The sequence below is a fragment of the Schistocerca gregaria genome, chromosome 5, assembly GCF_023897955.1.
Source record: "Schistocerca gregaria isolate iqSchGreg1 chromosome 5, iqSchGreg1.2, whole genome shotgun sequence".
NCBI lineage: Eukaryota > Metazoa > Arthropoda > Insecta > Orthoptera > Acrididae > Schistocerca > Schistocerca gregaria.
The window spans coordinates 8461953-8487446 of record NC_064924.1 but is presented as its reverse complement, the minus strand read 5'-3'; the positions used below and the strand labels follow the sequence as shown (position 1 = coordinate 8487446).

Genomic DNA, 25494 nt, shown 5'->3' with positions numbered 1-25494 from the left:
TATTAAAAGAAGGTGTTGCGCGCACACGACAGAAATAGGTGAATAAGAAGCAATCGTAAACAGACTGCTAATGCTTTGAACAAATTAAGATGCTTCAAACTAACGTACAGTGTAAGTTTATAGCGTCATCACTCTTCTTTGTTTACTTTCATGCGCCGCTAGGCACAGTATTGTCGTATTGTTGGTTACGTCTCCACTATTCTTACTTCTTCTGTCAGTGCTAAGTGCAATAAAACTTAGAGGGAGCGACCCTGGCTTTAGTCATTCATGAAGTTCGAAGTGTTCTACACTGGGATATTTGTTGTTAACTGTCTTGCACCATCTTAGGCACGCAAGAGAAATTTCATTTTTGAAGTTAAATGGATGTAAGAAGATTACTCTAAATATTTATGAAACTAGTTTTTGCCTTAGCAAGATCCATATTCATTGTATGTACAACAGACTGGGGCAGCATATAATATGTTGAAGACTTTACATCTACATCTACATGGATACTGTGCAAATTGCACTTAAGTGCCAGGCACAGGGTTCATCGAACCACCTTCACAATAATTCCCTATTATTCCACTTTCGGACAGAGCGAGAAAAATAATCTAATCACATAACTGATACGATATTCCATAAGCACGCACTCTCATAACAAGCCGTTTGTGAGGTACGCTGTCAAAAACTTCTGGAAATCTGTAATTTCTACACCGTCGTAATATTTCTCTTGTAGTCACTGAACAATTTGACTTGCAAATCGCATTCACTCCGACACAAACACCTAATTTATATGTGACGAATCACCCAGGCGAGCGCATGATCTCCCTGCACGGCCTAGAAACTATTTCTATGTAATCAAAATATCCACAGGTGTACTGCTGGTCTATAGTGTCCAACGGGCCCATTGGACACTGTAGACCGGCAGTACACCCGTGGATATTTTGGTTATCAAATACGCCGGGAGAAACTCAATAATTATTTCTGTGTATGTATTACTAATGAATTTCATGGGGCGCTGAAGCATCTGGGGATCAACGTTTAAGGTGGGTGAACTTCATCAAATAAGTCGAACTGTGCGTATGGTGTGAGTGATATAGCGGTACATCATGTAATTATTTTTACTCAGAATTAAAGTTGACTAATTGCATCTTGACATCAGAACAGAATTTTATCTTTGGACATTGAGTGTAATTACTCGTGATGCTTGACAATGACTGCTATGACTAAAAAGTCAAGTTCATACGTAAGAGCTACTTTAAAGGTTAAATATGTTACCCAGCAGTACCAGTTGGTCCAACGGCCTTGCCGCAGTCGTTACACTGGTTCCCGTCAGGTCACTGAAGATAAAGTATGTACATTATTACAATGTGAGCTGCCTGACGATAATTCTTGATCATTTCTATTAATTTCACTGTGGCTATCAGATGAAATCTGATTATAGGGAAAAACACTCTTTTGCCACTTCTTTGAGTACATTACACAAAATCTGCAAACCAATGAAGTTGGGTAAACAAGTCCTTATAAAAGGTAACACAGGTTGGTGCTACGGAAAGAACACGTTAGTACACTATGGTACGTTCCTCCTCAAAATCCTTCAAGCATTGTACAGTAAGCACTGTGGTAGGTCAGAGGCTCCACCAGAAAATGAAGGTCCTGCACTAACTTTCTGTTGTTCGTTATTCTCGCCAGAAAGCCATAGATAATAGACATCCAGGTTTTCAAACTGAAAACGCGGGACATTTCGGGACTATTCACAAAGTAGTCCCACGGTGGCATTATCGGTATGTTTGATCTTTAGGAGACCGGTATGTGTAACTGTACAAAGATAATGGGTGATTCCCAAAATGTTAACATATTGAAACTCATTTTACAATACAGGCTGAAAGTTAATGAGAATTCATCATTGTACAGGATACCTAACGGATTTGGTTAAAACAACTTTCTCAGCATTATCGGACTAGATATGTTTATTGTAATTTTTAATCACAGAAATTTTCATAGCATCATTGATATTAGTGAGAATATTTAATTACAAAATCCTTTATAGGATCACAGCCCTATTAAAATTTACCATTTGATTTGCACTCATTAAAAATGTAATATTATATTTTACATGTCTGAAAAACTCTCTACCAGAAAAGCTGATTTTTGTAACTATTTGTAATCCAGCTTTAATATGCTCAACAGAACTTCTGCTTGTTACAACAGTCAATTTGTGAGACATCGATGGAAACACCCTTTCAGTATCACCATTTGGTCCTGGAATGCTCATTACAAACCACAACATTTTTCCTAATGTGGCAAATTATTTCCTCTATTACAATTGTTACGTTCTACCAGTCCATCAATATCCTCCTGGTACCTGACGGCAATTGAAACAGATGATAGTGAATGGGAAATCAGAAAATTTTATAATTTTTTTAAGAATATCGTCATATTCAGAAATGACCATTACAGTGGGCGCCCGATCTTGGGCACATATAAGAAAGCTTAAGAAATAATGTGAAGAACATGAGAAAAGTAATTTATTTGTACTTTATTTAACATAGTACAGTCTTATTAGGCAGATATTACTTGATTCATACTCGTATTATGAATGTAAAGACAAGAATGTAAACTATGAGAATTTCATTTCTGATGATACACACAGAAACATTTGTTCTGTGATGTTAGAGGAAATCTAAACAGCTTTTGCCTTTATTTTAGTTTTCCTCGTGAAGCTAGTGTTCTAACACTGCAAGCTATTTTTCAACTCAGTTATTTCTGGCAAATTGGATGAAGTATCAGAGAGCGATTGTGAGGGCAGTAGTCTTCGCCTTTGAGAAGTAGTCCTCCTATTCTTCATCACAATGCTGTTCCTCTTGGTTATTTAACAAATGCCCTGCAATTCTTAATTTGAAATCAAGATAATACAGGATACATTTCCTTTGTTCATCTTTCACAGACCTATAAAGTGAAAAAAATATTGATGTTACACTTACTGGTGCTGATGCAAATCCTGTAAAACATCATGGTCCTGTCAATCAAGCCTGTGTTAGCCGTATTTTTATTGTAGTAGCTTATCTGGACACCGAACATGACTGTATCCCCCATCTTTCTTAGCCCATCTTTTACACTGATTGATAGTGTGCTTCCCAAACTTTGTCGAAGCAGTTGTGGCTGTCTTTGGTCATACCATTGTACGACAGATATTAGTCTCCTCTTACTGTCGGGCAAATAAAATCACTTCCATGATTTGCTGTCAGATGGGCTGCTCTGGGCTCTGGGTTATTGTTCCAGAAAATGATTGTATTAACATTACATCTACTTCGCTTACAAAAGATAATAATACTGTGTCATACACTGAAGAGCCAAAGAAACTGATACAACCATCGTGTAGGACCGCCATGAGCAAGCAGAAGTGCCGCAACATGACGTGGCATGGAAATGACTAATATCTGAACTAGTGCTGGAGGGAATAGACACCATGAACCTGCATGGATGGGAACTCTTCAGAATGGCACGTTTCAAGAAATCCCAGATATGCTCAACAATGTTCCTATCTGTGAAGTTTGGTGGCCAGCGGAACTAAGAAAAATGGTCCTAGAGCCACTCTGTAGCAATTCTGAACGTGTGGGGAGTCACATTGTCTTGCTGGAATTGCTCAAATCCGTCGAAAAGCATAATGGACATGAATGGATTCAGGTGATCAGACATGATAGCTACGTACGTGTCACCTCGCAGAGACGTATCTCGATGTATCAGGGGTCCAATACTGCACCAACAGCACACGCACCATAGCATTACAGACCCTCCACCAGCTTCAATGGTCGCCTGCTGACATGTACGGTCGATGGGTTTGTGAGGTTGTCTCCATACCTGTACATGTCCATCCGCTAGATACAATTTGAAACGCCGGCCGCAGTGGCCAAGCGGTTCTAGGCGCTTCAATCTGCAACCGCGTGACCGCTACCGTGGCAGGTTTGAATCCTGCCTCGGGTATGGATGTGTGTGACGTCCTTAGTTAGGTTTAAATGGTTCTAAGTTCTAGGAAACATGACCTCAGATGTTAAGTCCCATAGTGCTCAGAGCCATTTGAGCCAATTTGAAACGAGACTTCTCCGAGCAGACTAGTTTCCAGTCATCAACAGTCCAATATCGGTATTGACGGACCCAAACGAGGCATAAACCTTTCTGGTGTGCAGTCATCAAGCGTACATGAGTGCGCCTTCAGCTTCAAAAGCCCATATTGGTGATGTTCCGTTGAATGGTTCGCACGCTGACATTAATTAATGGCCTGGCATTGAAATCTGCAGCAGTTTGTGGAAGGGTTACACTTCTGTCACGATGAACGATTCTCTGCAGTCTTCATTAATCTCGTTTTTTCAGGATCTTTTTCCGGCCACAGCGATGTCGGAGATTCGTTGTTTTACCGTATTCGTGATGTTCACGGCACACCCGTGGTCTTATCGTGGCGTGTTTATATTCTGACGTTAGGTCAGACGATAGAAATGCCACTTGCGCGCTTAGAGTAGCAGACCAACTTCAAATAGAACTTGATTAACTTTCACACACATTTATTAAAATAATAACAAGCTCAAAAATTACTTAACTTGGTTCTGGATGCTATTTACAATTGACAATCTGAAGTTCCTTTGGTATTGCTGCGTTAATCTTATTCTCACATACATCTCTGATACTTGACAAAAGTGTCTATACATTTATCTTCACGGCTATGTAGAGGCATATGGTAATATTATTATGCGCAGACTGAAACTTCACTATAGACTGGTAGAGACAAATGTAGAACTCGTACAGACTGGTACAGTCTAAAGCAGACTGGTGCAGACTGGTGCAGACAAATGCAGAATGACTAATCGGAGGTCTTTACACTCATTATAATACCTCGCGCGTTCATGTATCACTAGGTGAGTTTGATCCATGAGGAGAAAAGCTTGTACGTTGGCTGCGTTACATGTTAATACACAGACTGGCGGAAGCAGAATTTGGTCCGTCTCTATGGAAGTGCCATCCTGTAGTGCGGAGACGGGCGAGCCTGCGCTGTTGTGCTTAGCGGGGCGCGCTCTAGTGAGAAAGTTGTGTGTGCACTGACTACGCGCAACTATGTACACAACAAAAATACAGCATATAGAAGAAAACTTCAGTAAAATATGGGAGACCTTGTAACATGCGGCAGGCTTGTAAGCCTTGGAAGATGACACTAGCACATAAAATAACAATACCCATTACAGGCGACAACGTTAACTGTGGTGACAGGGATGACAACATAAGCGCAAGGTAAAGTGGTGATTAAAGGAAGGTCATGGCGTCTACACACTCATTAACGTTGCAACCTGTGTGAATGGTGCACAGCTCCGTCTCTATGCACATGAGCGAGTAACACCTGCGCATGCTTACAGCAGGACAGCGGGGTCATAAGTGGTTCCAGTGCACACACGGCAGCAACGCATTAATGCTATTGAGGAAGACAACCAAACCAGAAGAAAGCTGGTATGTCTGCTTCTTTTGTTTATGAATACATTAAGAAACGTAACAGCAGGTTTTGAACTCACCCATTGATTAGTTCACGGCTGGTGAAAGGAGCGTTCGTGACATTGTTTATGGATTTAAGAGAACATGAAAGTAAATTCTCTGTTTTCGAATGTATAACGGTTGTTTGATGGATTAACAGTAAAAACCAGCTGTAACGTCAGTAGTGCATCTTTTCCAAATATATGGGTAGTGTTTGCCCTCTAATTGATCTGTATTATCAATACAGAATCGGCCATACAACACTGTGTAAAATATTAAGGAAAGTTGGTAAAGCAGTGTGGAAAGTACTGCACAAAGAGTGCATCGCGAAATTCACAGAAGAAAAGTGGCTGAAAAATTGCAGGGAATTTGAGAAGCTATAAGATCTGGAAGATGAAATGTCATCAACCTGAGGGGGAAGTTGAAATAACAGTAGAAGAAATGTTTTCGCTGATTACTTTATAGGCAGTGCTAGAAATGTACCGTGGAGAGACAAATAGTCATAGTGACATTAAATCAGTTTATTCCCAGACGTGAAAAATTATTCAATTTATATCACTATTCAAATGTGTACGGTTATGTATTTTGTGGCAGAAATATATTACTGCCATGAATGCACTGAACCGACTGACGTAAGAGAATTTACTTTAAACTGCTTTTGTTAGTTGAGGACTTTGTTCATTCCAGTGAAAGTACTGTCCCCAGGAAGCAAAGCATCTACATCTACATCTACATGATTACTCTGCAATTCACATTTAAGTGCTTGGCAGAGGGTTCATTGAACCACAATCATACTATCTTCCTATCATTCTACTCCCGAAGAGCGCGCGGGAAAAACCAACACCTAAACCTTTCTGTTCGAGCTCTGATTTCTCTTATTCTATTTTGATGATCATTCCTACCTATGTAGGTTGGGCTCAACAAAATATTTTCGCATTCGGAAGAAAAAGTTTGTGACAGAAATTTCGTAAAAAGATCTCGCCACGACGAAAAACGTCTTTGCTTGAATGACTTACATTCCAACTCGTGTATCATACCTGCCACACTCTCTCCCCTATTACGTGATAATACAAAACGAGCTGCCCTTTTTTGCACCCTTTAGATGTCCCCCGTCAATACCACGTGGTAAGGATCCCACACCGTGCAGCAACATTCTAACAAAGGACGAACGAGTGTAGTGTAGCTATCTCTTTAGTGGACTTGTTGCATCCTCTAAGTGTCCTGCCAATGAAACGCAACCTTTGGCTCGCCGTCCCCAAAATATTAACTATGTCGTATTTCCAACTGAAGTTGTTCCTAATTTTAAGACCCAGGTACTTAGTTGAACTGACAGCCTTGAGAACTGTACTATTTATCGAGTAATCGAATTCCAACGGATTTCTTTTGGATCTCATGTGGATCACCTCACACTTTTCGTTATTTAGCGTCAACTGCGTCAACTGCCACCTGCCACACCATATTTTCTAAATCGCTTTGCAAACTGATACTGGTCTTCGGATGACCTTACTAGACGGTAAATTACAACATCATCTGCGAACAACCTGAGAGAACTGCTCAGATTGTCACCCAGGTTATTTATATAGATCAGGAACAGCAGAGGTACCAGGACGCTTCCCTGGGGAACACCTGATATCACTTCAGTTTTACTCGATGATTTGCCGTCTATTACTACGAACTGCGACCTCCCTGACAGGAAATCACGAATCCAGTCGCACAACTGAGACGATACCCCATAGGCCCGCAGCTTGATTAGAAGTCGCTTGTGAGGAACGGTGTCAAAAGCTTTCCGGAAATCTAGAAATACGGAATCAACTTGAGATCCCCTGTCGATAGCTGCCATTACTTCGTGCGAATAAAGAGCTAGCTGCGTAGCACAAGAACGATGTTTTCTGAAACCATGCTGATTACGTATCAATAGATCGTTCCCTTCGAGGTGATTAATAATGTTTGAATACAGTACATGCTCCAAAAGCCTACTGCAAACCGAAGTCAATGATATAGGTCTGTAGTTCGATGGATTACTACCCTTCTTAAACACAGGTGCGACCGGCGCAATTTTCCAATTTGTAGGTACAAATCTATCGGTGAGTGAGCGGTTGTATATGGTTGCTGCTTAGCCTATTTCAAGCTTTAAATGTCCACATTCGAGCAAAAGCGCCACCTCTAGAACACAAACACAAAATAGTTGAATACTAATGTCTTCCTATAGCATTTTTCTCTTGATTCTGTGTTTTAAAGAACCCTCAAAAAACTTACGCCCACTATAAATCGTGCGTCTCTCTTCCTCATCTTGTCGTGTTAGTTCTTGGGGGCATTTTTTCACCGCTTCGATGACCAATTCCACGTCAAAACCTGCTGATCCATGGCAGGCGTTGGCGGCTGTTTCTGGGTTTCGAAAGCATTTGCACAGCCCCATTCACCTATAGTACAACGACTCTTGCGTCGCGGCAGCTGGTGAGATCAGTGTATTCCCGTGATGTGCGTAGCTCCGTCATTTCATACGCACTACTGAAAAGCGGTAGGAAATTACTCTGCGAACTCGTTATAATACATAGCTCGTGTGTGTCGCGCATGAAGCCGTCTTTCTGGCCTACACTTTTGGTCAAATTACTTTTCCGCACACAGTATATTCCTGCTGTGGCGAGCGGCGGTCGTGTACCCTTTGAAGCGCTCAAATTCGTGAACATTTGTTATTAGTTTAAAAATTGTGCTGATACCGTGTCTTCTGACTACTGTGCTGATGCGATCTGTGACAGTTTTCGCGAATGGGAGGAAAAGGTTTGCTTAAGTTGCTTCTTTTTTTCACTAAGATTTCCAGATGTTACTGACCTTGTTTAAGTTTGCACTGGTATGTGAATCTGACCTCTGATGATGTCTCCAGCACTGGAAGGCGAAACACTAGGCCGAGAAATACGCCTAGTACTGTGGTCCAGTGCCCATAGCACGAAAATCGCCGAAAACGGAGACGTTTTCGTGCATTTGTAGCTAGTATGAATAATTTCTACAAACAGAAAAATTAAATGAACTTTCTTATTTCAGATGAATTCATCAGGAGGGCGGAGAAGAAGAGAGAGTGGTTCCTGGAGCAGGACCGCTACACCTCGGACGAGAGCAAGAGGCCTCCAGACAACCACTACGCCGACGACTTGTTCGGAGTGGCGGGCTCCTTCAAGAAGCTCTCAGTGGACTGACGCCGTCACAGTTCATTGTGTAGATTCTGTCCCTTGTGGACAGTTAACTGTGGTACACAGGGTGAACTGGGAATCCACCAACATAGTTTCAGAGTTGGCTTTGGGATAATTCCTGAGTGTTTTGGTATAACGGACACATGGCCTCCGGTAATTCGTTACTGAGTGCAAATATTCAGTTTGATGTTTTCCTGCATTCTGTTCCTTCTGCCTTCACAGCTTCCTAGCCAACATTGTCAAAAAATTTTCTCTAAATTTATGAACACTATAAAATGGGTTTGCCTTCACCTAATCTATTTGCAATGATAAATCGTAGGATCATAATTGCTACATATGATTCTACATTTTTAGAGAACCCAAACGGATCTTCCCCAAGGTGAGGCTCCACCCTATTTCTGAAAATCATTCGTCTCAGTATTTAATAACCATGACTTATTAAACAGATGGCTCCCTATTATTCGTCCCTGTCAGCGCCTGCCTCCTGTAAAATAGCAATTGTTACAGTTAGGATTTCTAGCCACCCTCCCCCTTTTGCTTTGTATCACAATTGCACTGAAAATATTTGGTAATTGAGTTAATAAAGCACGTAAGTCATAATTAGATTATTATTCTGTAACCAGCCACTGAAGAACACGGGTTCATAATAGAAAAATACTCGGGAAATGTCCTTCAACAAGGTCTGATATATTGTCAGTGGTTCGGATTCACCTAGTTTTGTCATAAAGGTGTTCTTCCATACGGAATAGGTCAATAAAACGTCCACTACCTCACTGAATGTTCCCTGTAAACCTGTCTGTCACAGATATGTATCTTGTGTGAAAGTGAAAAAATAAAATAAGATATTTGCTATCCTCGATCTTACGCATTTTCTCCTATTAAACTTCCTTCTTCATTAATGTTAATGACATCAGGCTCGAAACGAAAGAAGACAAGCTTCATGATGTTCCGTTCATAGTTACCGCAACCATCGGCACTGTACGTCAGGAACTGTTCCTACTTTACGTTGCTTAAGTGCGTTGGAGATCTGTTTCTAGCAGTGGTAGAAGAATATTGACTCAAAAACTCTCCACTCTTCCTGCCATCATGAATTAGTTCTAGTATATACGAGAAATACTCGTTTGAAAAGACCTCTCGCTCTCGCTCTCGCTCTCGCTCTCGCTCTCGCTCTCGCTCTCTCGCTCTCTCGCTCTCGCTCTCTCGCTCTCGCTCTCTCGCTCTCTCTCTCTCGCTCTCTCTCTCTCGCTCTCTCTCTCTCGCTCTCTCTCTCTCTCTCTCTCGCTCTCTCTCTCTCTCGCTCTCTCTCTCTCTCTCTCTCTCTCTCTCTCTCTCTCTCGCTCTCTCTCTCTCTCTCTCGCTCTCGCTCTCGCTCTCGCTCTCGCTCTCGCTCTCGCTCTCGCTCTCTCTCTCTCTCTCTCTCTCACACACACACAGACATACGCAGTTCCACTCATTTCAAAGATTTTTGTGTTCTAGTAAGTAGAGATTTACTTCTGCAGGAGACCGAGCAGATACTACAACATACACAAAATGTTACATTACTTTAATAAACTATGAACAACATAAAATACCTAATTTGGGAAAAACTCCATGTCGGCAGGACTGAGACACGTATTTGTTAATGTCGCTGACGGTATAACTTATCACTTGATACAGTATAGGACGGTAGACATCAGTTAATGAGTACTCGATTATTAACCTCAGTGTACAATTCCGTCTTGTGACGCGACTCTCACCGCTGGTTCTGAAGTAACAAGATGGTTGTCATCGTAAGCGATGATCGCTGAGTGGTCTGAGCGGCATTATGCCCTGACGTAAGCAATCTTCCACAAGCGGCGCCGTATGGAAACTTTCGAAGCACTGTCTACGCTTACGTCTTCATTCGTTGCTCCGTCAGGCAGCGAGTGCCCTTACTTGCGGTTTCGTCGTGAGGTACAAACTTTGACGTGAAACTAACTCTATTCACACACTTTCAAATTAAATTTCCCCGTATACTATCTTTCTTTTACCATCAATTACAGAGTTTTTACTTAAAAATTTAGTAATCGTAACTAAATTGAATATATTAATTTAGATGTATAAACCGAACTGTTTAAATACATATAATTTTGATAATAAGTCGATTAACATTGCTTGGAATAAAATAAGATGTAAAAAAGAGGAATGGAACCCCAGCTGATGACTTGCCAGTCGGTGAGTTTCACAGCTTGGTTACGGCACCGACACGCTAAATGCTGCTCAGAAATTCCTCACACTCTATGAACATACCTTTATAGCAAATTTTACCTTTCCCTACAGCCCACTGAAGTGAAATATTCCCGAAAGTTGAAAGGTCATCTGCTTCTACTCACGTAGTTGGAGCAAAATAGGTGAGCCACACTGTACCATTTTAATCAGAGTAGTGTAACTGATTTAATGTTGTTAGATTTTTCGCATAATGTTGTTTTGGTTTGTGAATAACCTGTCACTGTCTGTTTCTGTGTCTTCAATGAGTGTGCATCTACGGTTTCTCTGATGTTCGAATAAATGGTATGATGATGTCAGTTCGTTCTTTTTTTTCTTTTTTTTGTATAAGACATTTCGATTTGCCCTCCAAACCTTCCATTTGTTTCTGTTTAATACTCACTAGTTTACTCGTTTTATTTCCTGAATGCGTGTGTCTGTGACACTCGACTTACGATACAGCTCCCTCAGTATTCTGCAATACATTTCAAAAATTATTTAGTGTCTCTTGGTTTTGAGGCCCATAATAAAATAAACTTTACCTTATATTCCATTTGGCTAAAGTGACCCACCATTCTGCTTTAGAAGATTAATTATTTACTGAGGGTAGACAGGCATGCCACTTGTCACTGATAAATTAGACTAGTTAGCTGTTTCCCAGATGGGTAATGTTGAGCTTCCACTGGCTTTTATACAAGTATACAAGTTCACAGTTGCTTTAAGGGCACAACAATCAGGGAAACAAGGCTTAATAGGTTTTTGGGGCTTCTTCACAAGAGATAAATAATATCTTCTTCGTGAAAAGTAGATGTCTCTGACCTGTTGCTGTAATCGGATGGCGCATTCAGGCTAATTAGGGAGACATCATGAGGACTACAACGTATCCCTCTGCCTCGATATTGTGTACTGGAGTGCTCTCTCCTAGTTAGATAGATGTACAGTCGTGCTCAAATGTATCCGAAGCACCTGAATTGCATTTCGCCTGATTCGCATGCAACCCACATAACGCAGATGTCTAGGAGGTCATCTAATTACTACTCGGTACAGTCGTTTGACTATTGAAAATGGTTCCAATAAGTCACCACTAGAAAACACTGCTCTGTATCGCAATAAATCAAGATGTAAAGTAATACCAAGGTACTACAAATATCAGGGAACACATTATCATAGATAAGACTGTCATTAAGGCTTGTAAGCTCGCATTTGTTACAATAAATGGCATACCTGAAATGTTAGCACTCTCATTATAACGTCAGATAGGTAATGCACGTAGTAAGTTCGTCGTATTCATGATTTCTTCTTCAAAGTAAGATACCGTAATTATTATTTAACACAAAAGTACATTGAAAATTTAAGTTATTCACGAGCAGCTAGTTGAGAATATGTATGAAGTTCAAATGACACGACGAACCGTCTCGTTCTTCATAAGGATACAAACTCATGTCATTCAGACTAAGCAACTAACAGTCATTCCTGAGTACGCATACAGAGAGTGATATACCTCGATTTTAGAGAGTATCAGTTAGCAAATATCAACTTTAAATTAAATAATGTAAACATTTTTAACGGACGCGATTACCTACCCAGCATCTATTGTCCTTGTTAACGAAATACGCGAGACGTTAAATATAGCTTCTTCACAAGTAATTTACTTGTAATGCCGTGAGGTAAAGCTTTGTGTTGGACAGGTATTCGAACCCAGAACCTAATCGGATTGTTATCGAAGCACAATCAACTGTGACATTCCGGATTTTCTCGGCAGTAGGTAAATGTTTTAACAGAGATGACGAGATGAAACATTAATTTTTCCCTTTCCAGGACTCCAACCTGGCACCTATCGCTGTTATATTCTAGAGAACACGAACGTTAAATATAGGTTTGTTACACAAGCAGCGACATGTGAGCATGTTTGATCTAGAAATGATATGGCGAGGAGTTCAGTGCTAACTGGGAATCGAACCTCACACATATCGTTCTTGACTGAACACAAAGAGACGTAAGTTACCAAAGTTCTCTCCACCAGCATCTCGGAATAACATCCTTGAACATACAGTGATCTCGCAAATAGTTGTGTGTCTCACTGGGCGCCAAAAACGTCACATATAGTCAGTGTTGACAACGAATTAAAATACATTACAAATCAAAATTGTTATCCACCAGCAGATAGGTGTTCTCATACTAGAACTTTAGCGTTCGAAGTTTTCAGAGTATTGTATGCGTGTGTGTAAATGCCTTCCAATGCCCACTCAAGGCAGACAAGGATACACAGTCTAGCTTCAATATTATAAATACACCTCAGTTTGTGGATGAACTCAGACTTAGGTTGATAATTATTTTGAATATTTAGCAGTACTGTACCCACTGGTGTTACACTCGTTTTCAACCAATGATTCCCAAGTTACAGGAACACTACATGTCGTACCTCTTAGATAAAATAGTTACGCAGTGCTATCAGATGAAAAGATCAACCTGACACAAACTATGGGAAGTTTGTCTTACAACCTTCTTATCTGGATAAAGAGCTTTTCCTATTTGAGATATCTGTGAACGTTGCTGCATAAGACGATTTAAGAAGAAACTAAATTCCTTCAGCTACAATGTTTAAAGAAATCGTCTTAACGACACTAAATCGTGGTTGTGAATCGTTTACGGGCCGTACTCTGCTGGATTTCGCTGGTTGGAAGGCAAAATTCTAACCCACAAATTTCACAGAAGGAAAAGGGGGACGAAATATCTCCAACTGGAAGTCACGCTGTTTTATTTAAATGATTACAAAATCAGGTAAAATGAACAGTGAGGTTGTCAGTATAAGCACATTACTGTTGTCAGTATGGTGTTGCACTGCCCAGGGCCTGTAATGATAAAGGGCCCGTTTAGATCAGCGATATTGTATGCAGAAGTGGAAGAGAGAGCACCACTAAATTCTACAATCCGTCTGCATTGCATACACATACAAATTACATCTACAGCTACATCTACATCTGCATCCATACTCCGCAAGCCACCTGACGGTGTGTGGCGGAGGATATCTTGAGTACCTCTATCGGTTCTCCCTTCTATTCCAGTCTCGTATTGTTCGTGGAAAGAAGGATTGTCGATAAGTTTCTGTATGGGTTCTAATCTCTCTGATTTTATCCTCATGCACTCTTCGCGAGATATACGTAGGAGGTAGCAATATTCTGCTTGACTCTTCGTAAAGGTATGTTTTCGAAACTTCAACAAAAGCCCATTCTAAGCTACTGAGTGTCTCTCCTGCACCGGAGTTTATCTATCATCTCCATAACGCTTTCGCGATTACTAAATGATCGTGTAACGAAGCGCGCTGCTCTCTGTTGGATCTTCTCTATCTCTTCTATCAACCCTATCTGGTACGGATCCGACACTGCTGAGCAGTATTCAAGCAGTGGGCGAATAAGCGTACTGTAACCTACTTCCTCTGTTTTCGGATTGCATTTCATTAGGATTCTTCCAATGAATCTCAGTCTGGCATCTGCTTTACCAACGATTAACTTTATATGATCATTCCCTTTTTAATCACTCCTAATGCGTACTCCCAGATAATTTATGGAATTAACTGCTTCCAGTTGCTGACCTGCTATTTTGTACCTAAATGATAAGGGATCTATCTTTCTATGTATTCGCAGCACATTACACTTGTCTACAATGAGATTCAATTGCCATTCCTTGCACCATGCGTCCATTCGCTGCAGATCCTCCTCCATTTGAGTACAATTTTCCATTCTTACAACCTCGATATACCACAGCATCATCCGCAAAAAGCCTCAAGGAACTTCCGATGTCATCCTCAAGTTCATTTATGTATATTGTGAATAGCAACGGTCCTACGACACTCCCCTGCGGCACACCTGAAATCACTCTTACTTCGGAAGACTTCTCTCCATTGAGAATGGCACGCTGCGTTCTGTTATGTAGGAACTCTTCAATCCAATCACACAATTGGTCTTATAGTCCATATGCTGTTCCTTTGTTCATTAAACGACTGTGGGTAACTGTATCGAACGCCTTGCGGAAGTCAAGAAACACGGCATCTGCCAGGGATCCCGTGTCTATGACCCTCTGAGTCTCGTGGACGAATAGCGCGAGCTGCGTTTCACACGACCGTCTTTTTCGAAACCCATACTGATTCCTACAGAGTAGATTTCTAGTCTCCAGAAAAGTCATTATACTCGAACATAATACGTGTTCCAAAATTCTACAACTGTTCGACGTTAGAGATATAGGTCTATACTTACTGTTACAGTGTACTAATTGAGCTCAATGAGTGAAGTGCTTATTTTCCGGTGAGAAAGAGCACTGACAAACAGTCTTTGCAAAATTAGGTTACTTAAAGTAGTGTCACTTTGAGCTAGAATTTATGGTCAGCGACTAAGTGTAAGGTCAATGAGTCGGATGCGGGTTTTGCGAATGTGAAATACTTTTCTGCATTATAGAAGCGAATATTAGATGTGGACTAATATTGTGAAAATTTTGAACTTGGGTAGCTTAGAATGAAATTCTTTATGTTTATTGGAAAGGAAAACAATTGATTTTGTAAAACATTCTCTGTCATACACAACTTGAAAAAGGCCACGTCGACCAAATCATATGGAAGAACTGACAGCGACGTATATCGGAAGGCAGTAAGATCACTTGGCTTTTGGTTTGGCAGTATTCGACAGCCATTTCTAGGCACAAGTAAATTAAGGAAGGCAACGCGTTTTTGTTATCAAGTAACGTCTTCATCAACTACTTTAGTTTTAATGTAACCTACGAATAATTGCTGATGTTTGGTATTAACAAGTAAAGGATTCCATAGACAGGGAAAGAACATCTTCTTGGGCAACTACGTATATAATTACTAAAAGGCATTAAATTATCTTCAAGCACATATGTTCCAGCAACGGCATGAAGAAAATTCTAGTAATAATGACGGTAATAATCGAACTTCACACTTCACAATGGATTTTATCGAACTACGAAATTTGCTGAACTAGTGAAATTTTCGAAATGGCCTCACATTGAGGCTATGGTGCCTAGAAGAGTCTTTACATCCCGCTGACGTAAGAATAGCATAATATCCGCGTCAGAAGCTTGCTTCTACTTAACCATTTAATACACCCACATTTTTTTCCACCGTGACTAATGTTGTAAGCTACGCACATAATCCATTACAGCACACTCCTGGGGCTGGGAAATGTAGCCACAATGGTCTGGTGGAACGAACTATCACAAGTGCAATGCGTGGGTTCAGGCATTTACCTTTAAGAGGCACAAACAGGTTTACTTTACCTCTGGTAACCACAAGAGAAAGACGTTATAATCCCGAATCCACATTAAGCATCACGTTCCTTCATTACCAACTGAGCAGAGTCGGTTTACGCTGGGAAATGACATAGGCGGAAGTCATAGTAAACAGAAATACTGTCACCAGTAAACTCATTTACACTAGAAAATTTTATTATGTTTGGTGAACCTATAGTCATTTAAAGGAACATGGCTCTTATTTTATTTGTACTTGATTGAACTAGAGACGTTGAAAAGTTTGGTGCTGGACTGTAATTGGAATTCGAGGACCTGAATCTCTCAGAACAGTACAGTTCAATGATTTCGCTCCTTTTCCGAAGACTGCAGTCTTCTCTAGCTCTCCTCCAAAGCAAAGTATGTGGGCTGAATCCTGATCCAGCACAAAAATATTCATAATTTCATTTCAAGCCCTATCACGTGCACACCAGCCTGCTAGTGAAAAATAAGGTGCATTTTAAATGCCTGATCATGTCTTGCCAACAATCGCAATAGGTGTCATTATTTCTGGTCAAACACGCATACATCTTACTGCTGGTGAGTAAGCAATTGATACTTAAGCTATATTCGTGGATGATAAGGAAGGACAGTTGGTGTGCGGTTCGATTGTTGCTCAGGCCCAAAAAATTTTATCCTCATAGATGCAAACACCTAGCAGCTGGTAAGGAAAACCGATATGTAACATTTGATTTTACTTAACTAACAATCCTATTACGTGTTGGGTTCGTATCTCCGTCACAGAACTTCACATCAAGCGCTTCATCTTTAAATACATGTACACTTTGTTACTTCTGAATTGAGATACATCGGACATCTTTCGTGGTTAGTTAACAGGGACGAAAGGGTCATCATAGGAGTCCTGGATGAGATTTGATTATATTAATGCTTGTTCCATAGATCATGAATACGACATTTCGTAATGATGTGGAACGTGTAATTTTAACGAAAAATTTCTTTACATACCATGAATCAATTACTTTACAACAATTTTTTATGATTAATAAAATTCTTTTCCGGGCTATTATGCCGTGGTCTGATGGATTTCGCATTGTAACCCGACGTTTCGTCCCCATCTGCGGAGGACATCTTCAAGGGGGTTCGTGGCTTCTGTTAACTTCCGAAACACACACTGTCTCACTACTGACAGCAGCAAATTTTTGTTTTCGCGTGCTCCCGCGCATAGGCGTGACGTCACATGTTTTGAATACGCGAGCGCAATTGGCCGTTGTCGGTTGCCGCCGTCCGCTGTTGCTATCATCCCATGGCGGAAGACTGGTACACATCTTCTTCAGCACCGGCATCCAGATGTCATTCAATTTCACGCCCTCCTCCTTCCTATTAAAATTCCTGGGGTGTTTCATAATCTCTATAGCCTCTCTGTAAAGCCTTTCATGATATCCGCTTGTGGCTGCCAGTACTTGAGTTCTATCAAAATAAATGTGGTGGTCTCCTGACTGCAAAGCGTGTCCCGCAACAGCTGATCTATCAATCTCTCCCCTTCTGCAATTGCCCTTGTGCTCTTCTAGTCGTTTTTTGACCGTTCTTTTTTTGGTACCCACATATACCTCCCCACAACTACACGGGATCCTGTAAATTCCTGTTTTTTCCAGCGGTTTACGAGCATCCTTAGCTAATCTCAGGTGTTCTTGTATCTTCCGGGTAGGTTTGTAAATCACCGCGATATTCCGTTTTTTCAATATTTTCCCTATGCGGTCAGTGACGTCCTTAATAAAAGGGAGGAAAACTTTCGATTTTGCAAGCGCTTGTGCATTGCTATGATTTTCACGCGGCGGTTTTAACGCTCTTTTTATCTCAGCAGCCGAGTAACCATTCCTGAGTAATGCATCAGTGAGGTGTTCCAGTTCCGTATCCAGTAGCCCAGGTTCACAGATGTTCCTCGCTCTATCCGCCAACGTTTTTATTATACGGCGGCAACCGACAACGGCCAATTGCGCTCGCGTATTCAAAACATGTGACGTCACGCCTATGCGCGGGAGCACGCGAAAACAAAAATTTGCTGCAGTCAGTAGTGAGACAGTGTGTGTTTCGGAAGTTAACAGAAGCCACGAACCCCCTTGAAGATGTCCTCCGCAGATGGGGACGAAACGTCGGGTTACAATGCGAAATCCATCAGACCACGGCATAATAGCCCGGAAAAGAATTTTATTAATCATGACAGTTCCGGCCGTGAAAGTTTACATTTTACAACAATTTTTTACTTACTATCATTCTTTTTAATTTTAACCTGTCTCTCTCTCTCTCTCTCTCTCTCTCTCTCTCTCTCTCTCTCTCTCTCACACACACACGCACACACACACACCTTTTACTTTTATTTGTTTGTTGTGCTCGACTATCGGCGAGCCACGAAAACATCCGTCAATGAGTTTCTTGGTTTTGAGTACACTTACGAAAGAAATATAAAAACAACTATGAGAGCTACTGATTTATGATGCTTAGTTTGCAGTGAGCTCTGAGTATTAATAATAAATACGTTCCAGTCCCTAAACCTAGTTACAGAAATGTGAATCAGACGGATTAAGTATTGCAGGCCGTAGCTGCCGCGTCTTTGAGAGGCCAGCTATGGTCACTGCCCAGCTACTGTAGGATCACATCGGTTCGTCTTCTTCCTGCTGGTAAAGTAACTGAGATTTGGCAACAAGGCAAGGTATGTTTGGCAACTCTGTGATCGACGAGTTACTTCCTGCTGTGCACGGAATTAAGCTTCAAAGTTCACTTGACTTTTCCTGCCATTTCCATTGAATAATCTGAGTTATTATCGCTTGAGGAGTAACAAAGGATTGTAAATTTACGGTTTTCAGCCCAGGAAAGTCGTTGCACGTCGAAATCACAACTAATTTCGTCCTTTAAATAGTGGTTTATGAGCTCTAGCCACTATTGGCCCCGTAAGAGGCAACCTAGACCCATGTCTCTTCCCTAGCTCTGTGGTAACGTGCTGACATGTGAAAAAGTGTCTGCTATGGTTTGCGGTTCCATTCTTGCTAACTGTAACGTTTCTATCCCTGCTGTGAAAGAGCTACAGGCAGTTAGATCAAGCATCGATAAGGAAATCGCAAGAAAATACTTTCGGCTCATAGTGCGATGGAGAAAAACCTACAATGCTGCCCAACAGGTAACGCCTCCTTCCGCTGCTGACAAGCAAACTTTGGGTTTCTAGGAATACATAACTTTATTTATGGAATGCCACATTTGCATACCACTTGAGTATGGCACAGCATAACAATCAAACACAGACCTAATCGAAATCTAAGTGAGTAGTATTTTACCAATTAATGCCGATAGAGGCACGCTTGTGTAGCTAGAAAATTGAGTCAAAGAGAAGAGGACTTGGTGGTCTGTTGGATTGATGATAGTGTCATATATTTATGGTCTGGGTCCTATTCCAACTTCTGCTGATGATTTTTGATAAGGACAAAAAGATTCTATTCTTTTCTGGTTACGCCAAATGAAGAAGGCATAATGGCATTGTGGTCTGAAATTCACGTTAAACACGATATTCCTTCTCTGCCAAGTAGACGTTAGGTTCAACCACAATAGTCAGGAGTCGCAACACGTAGAAACTCTATCAGCAGTAACCTTCCTTATACTAGTTATTTATCTCTAGTGACGAAACAAATGCTATGTAGCGTCATAGGACACTTATTCCATCTTTTATTTGAGCTTCTGTATGTCGACAAAATTGCTTCTGATCAGGGAATGCAACTCAGACCGCCCTTAATTCGGAATTTGTTGCCTTCCTGACAACACAGCCAGACTACAATTTGTTGTTTGTTCAAAACTGCAGATTCCTCGACATCTCCACATATTGCGCTTCAATGGATTCGAATCCTGTTCCGGCACTAAAGTATTCATTGTGTATTATCAAGCTCTAGCATGAGAACACCTATCTGCTGGTGGATAACAATTTTGATTTGTAATGTATTTTAATTCGTTGTCAACACTGACTATATGTGACGTTTTTGGCGCCCAGTGAGACACACAACTATTTGCGAGATCACTGTATGTCCAAGGATGTTATTCCGAGCTGCTGGTGGAGAAAACTTTGATAGCTAACGTCTCTTTGTGTTCAGTCAGGACCGATATGTGTGAGGTTCGATTCCCAGTCAGCACTGAACTCTTAGTCATATCATTTCTAGATCAAACATGCTCACATGTCACTGCTGGTGTAACAAACCCATATTTAACGTTCGTGTTCTCTGGAAAATAACAGCGATAGGTGCCAGGTTGGAGTCCTGGGAAGGGAAAAATTAATGTTTCGTCTTGTCATTTCTGTTAAAACATTTACCTACTGCCGAGAAAATCCGGTATGTCACAGTTGATTGTGCTTCGATAACGGCATTACAAGTAAATTACTTGTGAAGGAGCTATATTTAACGTCTTGCGTATTTCGTTAACAAGGACAATAGATGCTGGGTAGGTAATCGCGTCCGTTAAAAATGTTTACATTATTTAATTTAAAGTTGATATTTGCTAACTGCCACTCTCTAAAATCGAGGTATATCACTCTCTGTATGCCTACTCAGCACTGACTGCTAGTTTCCGTCAGTCACGAAGTCTGCTTAGTCTGCATGACCTGAATTTGTATCCATATGCAGAACGAGACGGTTCATCGTGTCATTTGAACTTCATACATATTCTCAACTAGCTGCTCGTGAATATCTTAAATTTTTAATGTAATTTTGTGTTAAATTATAAGTACGGTATGTTACTTTGAAGAAGAAATCATGAATACGACGAACTTATGACGTGCATTACCTATCTGACGTTATAATGAGAGTGCTAACATTTCAGGTATGCCATTTATTGTAAGAAATGCGAGCTTACAAGCCTTAAGGACAGTCTTATCTGTGATAATGTGTTCCCTGATATTTGTAGTACCTTTGTATTACTTTACATCTTGATTTAATGCGATACAGAGTAGTGTTTTCTAGTGGTGACTAGTTGGACCGATTTTCAATAGTCAAACGACTGCAGCCGGTGTGGCCGATCGGTTCTAGGCGCTTCAGTTTGGAACCACGCGATGGTACGGTCGCAGGTTCGAATCCTGCCTCGGGCATGGATGTGTGTGATGTCATTAAGTTAGTTAGGTTTAAGTAGTTCTAAGTTCTAGGGGACTGATGATCTCAGATTTTAAGTCCCATAGTGCTCGGAGCCATTTGAACCATTTTTGAAGCCAGACGACTGTACGAAGGAGCGATTAGAGGACCTCCTAGACAGCTGCGTTATTTGGGTTGCACGCGAATCAGGCGAAATTGAATTCAGGTCGTTCGATTACTTTTGGGCACGACTGTACCTGTGCACTGTTCAGGTGCTGCATTTGATATCGTTTTAAAACTAGATCCTGATATATTGAATAATATTAACTATCTCTAATAGAACTATATCAGTTTCTGTGTCAGTAATGAACTGTTCTAGAGATGCAATTTTTAATTGAGATTTGATTCTATTAATATTCAGAGAGAGTGTTTCATAAGCTTAAGTCATAGTCACAGAGAAACTCAGTCAATAATACTTAGTAGAAGATTGTTCTCTCATTCCATTTTCATCGGAATTGCAGACTGGGATTCTTTGCCTTGAGTGACGATACTGATGTCTTTGGAGTCCTGGTTTTTGTTTTTCTTCTGTACTACATTGACTTTTGGCTGGATTCTGTTTACATTGGTCAGCTAGATCATTATTACCACCCACTTTACTAGGTGGTCCAGTTTGAGCATGTATAACAGTGACGACGCATCTTGGCATGAAAGCAAAGAGCCCTTGGTAAGTCGCTGGAGGGAGTTGGCACCATATCTGAATACACAGATCACCTACAACAAAACAAATAAATACCATCCGAACAGACTTTGAAGTTTCAACGGGACTTCCCTTCCTCTGTGTCATCTCCAGCCACTGAGTGTCACCAGATTCACAAGTCAACCTAATTCCGGTAAATTCTGGGGAGGGAGGGGATGATGAGCTCTGACGCCACGTTCAGTCACATCCCACAGGTGCCCGATCAGGCTCAGACCTGGTGAGCTGGGGGCAAGCATATCAAGTGGAACTCATTATTGTGTTTCTCAAACAACTGCATCACACTCCTGGCCTTGTAACAAGACGCATCATGTTGCAAAAATCGACAGTCGTCGGTGATCATGATAGTCATAATGGGGTGTAGATGGTTTGCAACCAGTGTAGAATACTCCTTGGACGTCATAGTGCCTTGTAAGAACTCCACTGGACGCTTGGATGTTCTTGTAAATGTTCCCCAGATCATAATGGAGCCGCTACTAGCTTGTTTCCATCCCATAGTACAGATGTCAAGAAGCCATTCCTCTAGAAGACGATGGACTGCCCTGCTGCCATCGGCACGGTGAAGTAAGTGTCGAGATCCATCAGACCATACAATGCTCTGTCACTATGCAAACGTTCAGTGCCTATGGTCACATGCCCATTTCATCAGTAGCTGACGATGTCGCGCTGTTAACTTTGCGACATGCATGGTTGTCAGTTGCGGAGACCCATTGTTCACTGCACTATGTATTCAGGCATTATTGTACTCTGCCAGCAATAAATGGTTAAATGGCTTTAAGCACTATGAGACTTAAGATCTGAGGTCATCATTCCCCTAGACTTAGAACTACTTAAACCTAACTAACCTAAGGACATCACACAAATCCATGCCCGAGGCAGGATTCGAATCCGCGACCGTAGCAGCAGCGCGGTTCTAGACTAAATTGCCAAGAACTGCTCAACCACAGCGCCCAGCATTAAAGTCTGATGTTAGTTTCACCACACTTCACAGCCTGTCCTATTTTATCAGTCTGCCCAGCCTATGACGTCCGATATGTGTAATGAGGACTGGTCACAACAGCCCACGACGTCTGGACTTGGTCTCACCTGAGTTTCGCCATGTGGTGAAGACGCTCACCAGAGCATCCTCGAACACCCGACAAGTCGTGCACTTTCCTAAATGCTCATGCCACACGTACGGCACCTAATAGGCCTCTACGTTCGTTTGTGAGATTTCCTACACTGTAGCCTCGACAGCTTGTGCTCTATTTTTCGTAACGTTGGTGTCAATTACTATTTTCGGACTCTCTTTCTGAATGATCTGCTCTAAATCGGGTACGTCTTCGTCCATGCTGCTCCCATTGCTCTTTCGAAGCCTCTTTTCTTTAGTGAATGCACTTCTGGAATGAGGGGTGGCTTTTTTACATTCGGTTTAGAGGGTAACGGAGGAAAACCTACAGCTGGTAATTTTGGCTCCTGTTGTAACACCAAGCTACAGATTGACCCTCCTTCGTCGAGGGGTTCTCCATCAGGAGATCAGCTCGCGTCAGTTTCCTGGGTTGCTCTAACGAGTTCTTTTTAAAAAGAGAATCCCTTTTGAGCAATTCGTTCTTTGATGTCCACTTCAATACAGATTAACCATGTTCCTACCTGTCGTCTGTAAGTAACAAGCACCCTGTATCTACAAAGAATTACATGAGAGGGAGTATTCTGCCTGATGTGCATTCCATCCGACCCGACGCCGCTATAACACTGCAATTTATGTTGACTCGACCAACGTTCGCTACCGATGTGTTTCGCATCCACATACCTGGTTAAAAGCTCTTTTAAATAACAATTTTCAACCTCAGGGGCAGAGAAAAGATACATACTTATCTTTGCATTCTGTGTCAGCATTTGAAATTATGGCAGTGCATATCAAATCAGCATGGTGAAGAAATTCATTTTTCCCTCAATTTTTTGAGGATAATCCATATGATTAACACTGGGTTGGAGAGCTTCACTAAAAAACAGCAGTTCCATGAAACTTCCTGGCAGATTAAAACTGCGTGCCGGACCGAGACTCGAACTCGAGACCTTTGCCTTTAGCTGGCAAGTGCTCTACCATCTTTTTTTTTTTATTATCAGATTGACTTGGTATATTTCACGAGAATTCAGACAACCATAGTCAAATCATCATTTAATATTAGCTGCAAAAAGAAAATCAACAAATTAGTTGAAACATAAATAAAACATTACTTCTGAAGGGGAAGACCAACCCGTTATCCCACCCGTATGAATTTTGGGTGTATATATATACATGCAAAAGAGAAAAAAATATTACGAAAAAATACAACAAGGGAGGGGACTCAAGCTCAGGGAAGAAACAGGAATCACAGGGGAACTTAACCAACACCTTGACGGTTAAACACAAGAAAAAGCATATTCGCAAAAAGCGTTCGGTATTGTGGTAACCGCTGCCATTTCCAATGCGCAGTTGACAAGTAATGGTGAAAAACGCTGGGATCTGGGTCATTACCGCCTTCAATGACGTAGTGGACATAGTAACCCAAGAGCCAGACAATCGTGTTCGTTTTCGTCTGAGGAAAATAAGAGATGTCCGGATGTAAGAAGATGTCGTCTGGGAATGCGGTTTCAGGCCCTCTAGTAAGAAAAGCTAATTGACGGCGGACCCAGAGCCAATGATCCCGTCCGCAAGCAACTAGCCTGTGAAGTAAGGTGTCAGTTTGATGATATTCCTCACACTGATCAGTCGGACGAAGGCCAATACGAAAAAGACGATCACCAGTAGGTATCAGACGGTAAATGACCTTATACCACGTTGAAACAATCTCCATCGGCGAAATGGGAAGACTAAGATGAGACCAGACCGTTTTCCATGACGTTGACGGGGAAGCAAGTTCAACAGAAGAAGGGAAACATGCTGTACCCTAACGGATTTGTAGCATGTTGGTAGTAACATGCGTCATAGAAAGTATATCAGTACCCAGAATACCGACAAGTACAAAGTATTCACGAATGTGCCGCAATTTAGGATTAATCCGTCCAACATCAACAGGAGGGGGGAAAGTAAACGAGAGGTGACTTAATGCGGAGCCCGCGTACAGGTTAAAACATTGCGGCGGGCAAATAAGATGGACGTCTTCACTTTGATATCTGAAAGACCCAATCCTCCAAGCTTCCTAGGCCTGGCCACAACTTCATACCGGACACGGAAGACATGGCGGCGCCACAGAAATCGACTAGACAGCTGTTTCAGCCTGCGGACCATCATCGCGGGAAGCGGGAAGACCTGCGCAACGTAGTATATTTTACTGAAGACATAGGTCTCTAAAACCCGTGCCTTGTGAAGGAGGCTAAGGGAACGGCGGTCATGTTCAAGGATCGCCCCGTGAACACGACTCGTAACCTCACGCCAATTTAGTGCCGCCATTTTGATCGGATTACGATCCACTATGATCCCCAAGTCCTTATGGCGATCGACAACCGTCGCCCAAGGAAT

The 25494-nt window shown here is 41.5% G+C and overlaps 1 protein-coding gene across 3 annotated transcripts in view; it reads left to right on the top strand.

Annotated features, from left to right (window-relative positions):
• LOC126272024 (retinol-binding protein pinta-like) overlaps positions 1-25494 on the top strand; it is a 547678-nt gene that overhangs the window by 130765 nt on the left and 391419 nt on the right. For 2 of the 3 annotated variants that reach the window (XM_049974521.1, XM_049974522.1), the window contains exon 7: positions 8536-9640. The exons of the other annotated variant lie outside the window; for it this stretch is intronic. In XM_049974521.1, the coding sequence (XP_049830478.1) occupies positions 8536-8687 (152 nt within the window). In that variant the 3' untranslated portion in view covers positions 8688-9640. Of the gene's footprint in view, positions 1-8535; positions 9641-25494 lie in introns of those variants that run through there. 3 annotated transcript variants of the gene reach the window in all.